General features: G+C 47.3%; 1 protein-coding gene across 1 annotated transcript in view; it reads right to left on the reverse strand.

Moving 5' to 3' along the window:
- Positions 1 to 7439, reverse strand: part of Qsox1 (quiescin sulfhydryl oxidase 1) — a 41193-nt gene extending 33754 nt beyond the window's left edge. The window contains exon 1 of the mRNA XM_004643464.3: positions 6982 to 7439. Within this exon, the coding sequence (XP_004643521.2) occupies positions 6982 to 7249 (268 nt within the window). The 5' untranslated portion in view covers positions 7250 to 7439. The remainder of the gene's footprint in view (positions 1 to 6981) is intronic.
- Between the last annotated feature and the right edge of the window lie 710 nt (positions 7440 to 8149).

Here is an 8149-nt window from a genome sequence, read left to right on the forward strand (position 1 = left end):
ATTTATTCTACTGAGCCATCTTCCCAGCCCCTTGTCTTTTTCTTTGTACTCTGACTGTCTAGTATCTCATCACCAACAATAAGTGCTCAGCAAATGTTTATTGAACTACATATTTGGCCCAGGCTAGGATTATCTGTTGACATCTCTAGTGGTAGAACACTTTTCCTTTGATCTCAGCCTTAGGCTTTCCTCAGGTCCAGGTGGCAAGTGAAGGTAAAGCCGATTACCTGTGATCATGCCAACATTCATTATATGTCTTTTATTTAAAGGACAAAGCAAGGTCACAGGAGTGAAGGGCTCCAGTGGCTTCCCAGGTCCAGGTTTGGCCCTAGATTACATACAAAAGCACATCAGGTCCTTTTGGAAACTCCTCCCCCCACCCAAGGGAAGATTAAGAGAGAATGAAATGCTCACCTCTTCAAGTCATGTGCCCTCCCTAAGTTTGGCTCAGTCTGTTCTGTAGGTCCCGATTATCTTGTTCCAGGACACCCAAAGGAAAGGCCCAACTGTTCTCAATGAGTGTCAGAGTGACAATTAAATGAAAAGTAGAGGAGGGCTAATGTGGTGGTCTTCTACCAGCAAGAGCCTTATGACAACCAAATGCTGAATGACCAAGGATACAAAGGCTTCAATTGCTCCTCCTCTCTCCAACAGTTCAGACCATTGCCACTGAAGCATAAAGAGTCTAGAAGGGGCGCCAAGAGGAGAGGACAGGAAGCTAGCATGCATGAATGCCTATAACACTTATCATCACATTCCACATTACCATCTGAGGTCTCCAACTCTACAAGTGAAGACACAAACTAAGAAGACTTTCAGCTTGTCCAGGCCTTATAGACGCAAAAACCCACCTTCTTCTCTCTATCTCACCAGAGTTAGGACATTACATCTGAATTTGTGCTCTTAGCTCCCATTATAGCCTTCTCCATGAGAGAATGTAGCAGAAAGTTGTGTCTACTAGTTAAATAGCACTCTTTAATTCACAGCAGTCAGTATACTAGGCTCAGAGCTTATTAGAGGATGATGCTATCAGCAAACGTACTGAGTTTATTGTGTGCTCAGTATCTAGTTTAGTACTCTCAATAATCCTAAGTGAAAGTAGGAAGGTATTTATCTCTAAATCTGCTTTCCTCCCCTATAAAAGAGAGATTGATAACCATGTTCCAGTGGTAAATTCATTAACTGTTAATCTGGAAGGGCCAGCCAGATAGCTCAGCAGACTAAAGTGCCTGCTTAGGCAGAGCGCAGTGGCCGGAGTTCGATCCCCTGTGTGCTGTGCCAGCCCCCACCCCCAGGCGTGCTGAGACTGGGATTGAGACTGGGGGTGGTGTGTGCCTGTAATCCCAGCACTTAGGAGGCTGAAAACAGGAGAACCACTATGAGTCCAATTTATGTAGTGAGACCCTGCTGATCCTGTACCAAATACATAAAAAATAAATAAATAAATAAAAATAAATACAAATCTTCATGAAGAAAAAAAGTGAATCTGGGATCTGAACCTAGGATTTGAGTCTCTCAGCTAGTCTCAAGAGGCCTTGGGGCAGAAGAGAAAGCATTCTATTGCTTCCTAACCAGGATACAGGGACTGGGAGGAGGGAGCCAGTGGACAAAAAGAAAGGTAATGCGTAGGGCTGCCTTTGCCAGAGTTTTTTTAAGCCTTGATTTCCCCTGCCCTATAAAATGGAATAGGGCATCTTACCTGCCCTAGCCTCAAAGAGAGGTGGAATAGAGGCTGAGGCCAGTCAAATAAATGCAGAGCAAGTCTTAAACTAGGAGAGTTTCCCAGGACTATCAATATCAATACCTTAATGAACTCTTAATGACAGATATTCCAGCTCAATAGTAATCACTGAGGACCTTACTATTCTTTATTCTAGTATGCTAAATATAATTCATAGGAGGCCATTGGTTTAGACTGAGCTCTTGCCCTAGGCCCAAAAGACCAAACCAAAATAGTGCCACTCATGTTGAAGTTCTATGTCACCAAGATGAAACTAAATTCTAATCTGCTTCCAAGAAATCCAGAGAATAAACCAATCTCAAAATAGGACAGTTTTAGCCGACATGATAAAGTTTCCTGTTTTAATGTTTACAAGGAAAATAACTTCAAAATGACTAATCCACTTTGGTTCTCTTTTTCTGCTGTCTTCAGCCCTTCACCATTTATAAGGCATGCTCCTCCGCTCAACTCATCAGAATACTTATTCTATTGCATAGAATGCAATGCTAAACAATTCCAGAATCATAAATAAAAGTCAATTAAGATCTTTAAACTAGGGCCAGCGAGATAGTAGATTAAGTGCCTGCTCAGGAAAGTGCAGGGACCGGGGTTTGATCCCCAGCACCACGTGCTGCACCGGCCCTGCCCTCAGAGCACTGAGTCAGCCACTGAGACTAGGCATGTTGGCACAGAGACCAAGCATGGTGGCACATGCCTATAACCCCAGAGCTGGGGAGGCTGAAACAGGAGGATCACTAGGAGTCTGAGCTGCATGAGACCCTATACCAAATACATAAAAAAATAAATAAATAAAAATTAAAAAAATCTTTAAATCTGCTTTATCTGAGTGTCCACTAGTAAAGCAAGGCTGCACTTAAGTGCTTTGCTGTCCAGGTGACAGAGGGTTTCTGAAGAGCCCAAAGACTTAACACTCTTAGAAGAAAAATACTGGTGTTTATTGCCTTGGACAGAGTAACTTTCTACTAACAGTGGAGTAAGTGGGAAATGAAGAGGGGAAAATGAGGAACAAGAAAAGCCAGAGTGATGTGGAATGACGGGTGAGGGGTACCCTGTGGTGGGACTTCTGTGTTGCTCACATGATCTTCTGGAGTCACAAGTTTTGTCGCCTCCCCTATTGACAAAAGCAGGAAAGCATGGGATCCAGGGTCAGACTTGCTTGTTGTCACAACTGGTGAACACACCACGAGCTCACACATCTCCTGTCTAGGACTTGCTTTCCTCCTGAGTCTGAAGAACACACCAGAACAGACAGTCTCAACTGTGCTTTCCACCTCTGACAACTATTCGGGTGCTGGAAAGCAAACAACTCTTGATGAGAAAATGGCTATAAAGCCAAGTACTAAGCAAGCGTAGGTCTTTGTTAAGGCAGAGGCACAGACTTACCAAACGAAGAGCCAGTGGCCCAGTGACTAGACCCTGCCTATTCTCAGCACCAGCTCCCCATCCACGTCTCCAGGTATCCCCTGATATGGCAGCTTATAGCACACCCAGCTACCCGTGCCATATTGTCACTAGCACATCCCTTCTCTTCCTGTCTCTTAAAGGCTTCTGGAAAGTGAGGTCAGAGGATGGACAAAATGCCTTCCGTGCCCCTCACGTGTGGCTGACACCCCAGTCTGAGTCAGGAGGAGCCACAACACCAGCAGGAGATTCTGTTGCTCACATTCTCACTTGGAATCCTATGCAGCTCAGGCTGCCATGAACGTTCAGTGGGCTCCTACCCTGTGCCAGCCTCTGTACAAAGCATCACACAGATAAAAGTAGGGGACATCCTTTGTGCCCTGAAAGGAAAGGCAGGCAAAACTAACAATGTTCACTGCCACTTAAACATGCACGCCTACAAATCTTATCTCCATGGCTCTGTACAAGCTGTTTTTTCTACCTACAATACACATACCCCTCCACCCACCTTTTTTCCTGCCCAGGGTCAAAAAGAGTTGGGGAAAAAAGAACCTCCCCAGCCCCTGGGTAACCCTGGGCAAGTTACTTGTCTGTAAATGCAAAAGAAGATATTGCCAGCATGTGGTATGTCTGTAATATCAGCAACTTGGGAGACTGCGGCAGATCACAAGTTTGAGGCCAGGCTGGCTAACTTAGCGAGACCCTGTCTCAAAATAGAAAAATAGAAGGGGCTGGGGATATACCACAAGTGGCACAGCAACCCTGGGTTTTACCCACAGTAGGAAAAACAAACAAAAAACAAAAACAAACAAGCAAACAAGAAAAAACGCCTCCAATTTCTGGTTCAAAATTTGAGTATTCCCTATAACATGACGCTCCTAGCAGCATGTTACTCTTGCCAGTGGCTGACAGGAGCCACCCAATCTCAAATCTGAACCTCCATAACCACAAATTCTCTTTCCCTCTCTTTATTTCATTTAAAAAAAAAGAAAGAAAAAGACAAGACCTATGGCTTGGGCTTTTTCCCTAAGAAAAGATTTATATAGTAATGGCATATAAAAGATCTTAGCAAAGTGCTGGCATTAGACAAATGTGTAATAAATAACTGCTTGGATGAAGGTCATTGATGAGAGATTGGCCCTTGGTGAGTATCCCCTTCTGTGAATTCCTACAATACAAAATAGCTGAACCATTCCTTTGGTTCTTTTCAAACATGGGCTTCAAACTGTTGCCAATTCCAATTCTCCTACTATGTGTTCATTGCTCTAACTGCAATTTAAACAATGATGACTCAAAAATACTTACTGAATGATTAGCCAGTGAACAGTAATGAAGATCTCAAACAGACATAATAAATTTCTAAACATATCATGAAACAACAGCAGCTGCCCTCCAATAGAAAGATGGAAGCGAGTCCTCCAGAAACAAACATTCTACCCTAGGGCAGCAGCTGCCTCAGAGACTCTATCACCCAGGTCACTGAAGAAATGAGCCCTGGCTAGTCAAACTAAAAGCCCAAAGCCAGCTAGGCAGGCCTGCAACTACCCCCACTCCCACCCCTAGCCTCCCCCAATGAACTTTCACACTCTCTCTGTTTCTGCCCCCAAATACTTGTATCATCAGGACAGGGTATGTGCCACACTGGCATAGTACAGAGGGCATGAGAGCAGCCCACAGCCACATTTTAAAGGAACCTCAGAACAGAGACCAATCCCAGCTTCTCATTCACTGGATAGGAGTAGAGGATATTCTTGATCATTACAGGCCAGTGCTACATTTTGTCAGAGCCCTTCCCCCTAGGTGATCTCCTTTGTGGGTGGGTCTCACCACTCTGTCTAGCTAACAGGAGACCCTCAGTTTCCACAGATATCTCCCACCTTCCATTTATCCTCACAAACTTTTTTTTTTTTTAGACAGGGTCTTGCCAAGTAGTTCAGGCTGGCCTTGAGCTCCCTATGTAGCCTATGATGGTCTTAAACTCACTGTAATCCTCCTACCTCAACCTCCCAAGTGCTGGGAATTATAGGCATGCACCACCCTAACCAGCTTCACCTTCACAAACTTCAACGCTTTCATTTTCCTTTGAGAAATTACGTTTTGCTTTTGTTTTTCTTTTTAAGACCATTACTCCCCATACCAGGAAAAGACCCTTTTTGGAAATGACAACTATCTTCCAGGAGCAGGTTGGGTCAGTATATGCATGTGTAATTCATAGGAAAATTCTGTGTTGCAATAGTTCAAACGTGAGTCAGCTGGAAGTTAATGTTTCTGTACTCTCGAGACAGAAAATTTTCTAGAATGAGTCTATCTGCAATCATTAAAGACCGCTGACAGTCTCAAAGTGGAAACCAACTGAGGGACTTTTATGATCCTCAGGCCTGCCATGTCCCAAAATTACCTCTCTGTAGCATTCTCCCTCCATGATCCTCATTCTTCCTCCCTCCTCCCCTGACTGTATGTTTTGACATCACTAAATAGTGTGAAGGGCTTCTCAGAGGTGTTCATGCAGATGACAAGACCAGAGAGCATATAGACAAATGTAAACCACAGGTAAAAGAGTTTATAAATTGAGTTTTAAAATTATTTTCCAGAGTCATATGGCTAAAAGACATACACATCATTTAATCTAGCCACTTCGGTAATCAATCAGTTAGCTTCTTAGGAGGGGAAGGGAGGCAGAGTTTGAAAACATCTCTACATGCATTTATTCTACTTTATCAATACCAACAGTATAGATGAGGAACAACAGCGCTAGTTCTCTTTTCTCTAGAAAGGTCTCTTCTCTAAGATGCCCTGAGTTCTCACTCAATGACCATTTCAGGTCGGGATTCATCTGTGCTAGTACCCAGCACATCATCAGGAAGTGGCTCTATTCAGGGACAGCAAATCAGAAAGAAATCACCATCATTGTGCCACACCCTTCCCAATCCCTTCCTGGGTTAGGCAGATACGTGACACTACAGGGCTCTTTAAATTGTAGGAAAAAAAAAGTAGATATGAAACTATGAAACAATACAGGTCTGATATACAGAGCTCACTAAATATTAATTACCATTATCACCATATTTCTTCAGCTCTAAGTTTTCAGCTTTTAAACATGTTAACATTTCTGTGCTACAGCACACACCTTAAAAATCTTTATACATTTAATGGTTTTCTTAGCCTACTATCCCAGTTGCTGTTATGAAATGAGCGGTGGATCTCACAATTAATGGTGTCCTGGAGTCAAGGAAATATGGTCTTAAGCCAGTGAATGGAACAAGAAACAAAGGAAAACCATAAAGCTGCCCTCGGTCGGGTCTCCACACCTTAAACTAAGGGTCTGAAAGGGCCTAAGGCCAAGGGGACGAGAGAGAAGGTCGGGGCCAGGACTAAGGAGCCCGGGCAGCGGGTCAGAGGGGCCTAGAAGGAAGACAGGAAAACTGGCCAGAAAAGGCATCCACCTCGAAGATACGAGTTAGGAAATCTCCGAGGGAGCTAGGGCAACTAGCCAAAGCGGGGGAGAAAGGTGGTCAGGGTGACAGGATGGCAGTTCCCTTTCTCCCCAACACTGATCCACAGCATTCGGGGAGTTTGGCAAGAAGACGACGCGGATCCCTGGGCCAGAGGAAGGGGCTGTCACGGGCAGGACTGAAGAAAGCCTTCAGGCGTCAGAAGAGCCCGAGGGGACAAAAGGGATGAACGGGGTGAGCAGAGGTCCGGGACGCAGACAGAGATGCGAGCCAAGAGGAAAACGAAAACAGACCAGAAGGATGCGAGCATGCGGACCCGCGCCGGGTGGGCGGGATCGGAAGCGGGAAGGTGGAGGGGCCCGCCGAGCGGCAGCCCCTGCTCCTCACCCTTGACGTCCTCGGCGAGCGCCTTCCATGTCGGCGCGAAAGCGATGCAGTGGCCGCACCAGGAGGCGAAGAACTCCACGGCCCAGGCGCTGCGGGAGTTGAGCACGGCTCCGCGTACCGTGTCCGCCTGCAGCAGCGTCACGGGGTCGGAGGACAAGTACAGCGCCCCGAGCCGGGCCGCGCCGGCGGCGGGCACCGCGAGCAGCAGAGGCAGGAGAGGCAGCAGCAGCGGCGGCGGAGGCCCCGATTGGCGGCCGCTCTTCGTCATCCTTCGCGGCCGCGCGACCGCACGCGAGTTCGTTACCAGTGGCCGCCGGAGCCCGCGGCACCTCTCGCCTCCTCCGCCCGCGAGGAGGAGCCAGGTGGCCCCGCCCCGGGCCCCAAGACTTCTCGGGCGCGGCCCGGGAGGTTGGCTTTGGCCGCGAGCTGGCGAGCGCCCCCTTGGCGGTCCGCCGAGGCCCAAGACTGCGCCCGCGGGAGCTGTGGAGGAGAGTAAGCCCCGCCCCGTTCCGGGAGCCCCGCCCACCCCCAACCTGCGCGGGGCCCGGCGAGCTGCGCCGCTGGGGAAGCGGGAGTCGGGGAGGTCGTTTGTCCTCTCGCGGCCCCCGTATTCGATGAAAGCCGAGCCCCTCGGAAAGAGTAACAGTTTGTACCAACATCAAGTTCCGAGGGTCCCAGCGTGCGGTGTGACGTTGCGAATTGGAAGTACGTGGGAAAGAAGGCACGTGGGAGTTCAGTCCTCGAGTCGGTGACTGCCACGTTGATACGAGGATCAGATGCATTCACCCCGTGACTGAGTCATTATTTGAGGGTTTGCTAGTCATGGATAAGGCATGAGCATGAGCCGGGGTGGACTGCCATGGAATCAGTGTTTTTTTAGCAGCCTTGCCCGGCCCCCCTCATAAAGTTGGGTGACCCTCATTCAGTGTGAGTTACAGCATCCCGCGCCGCCCACATCTGACTTGTCCGCCCCCTGACACTTTTCCTGATTCAGATGTTCCTCTCACAAGGAACCGAATTGACTAATCTTGTGCTTCTAAATTGGAGAAGGCCTTAATGGATTTTCCGTGGTTACCTTGTGTAGCTCCAGTATATTTTGGTTTATTTAAAGAGGTTTCTCCAGAGAGCTGTCACAGTGACCTTTTTTTCCATTGTGTCTAGTGGGTTA

The sequence above is a fragment of the Octodon degus genome, unplaced genomic scaffold, assembly GCF_000260255.1.
Source record: "Octodon degus isolate 3935 unplaced genomic scaffold, OctDeg1.0 scaffold00176, whole genome shotgun sequence".
NCBI classification, from domain to species: Eukaryota; Metazoa; Chordata; class Mammalia; order Rodentia; family Octodontidae; genus Octodon; species Octodon degus.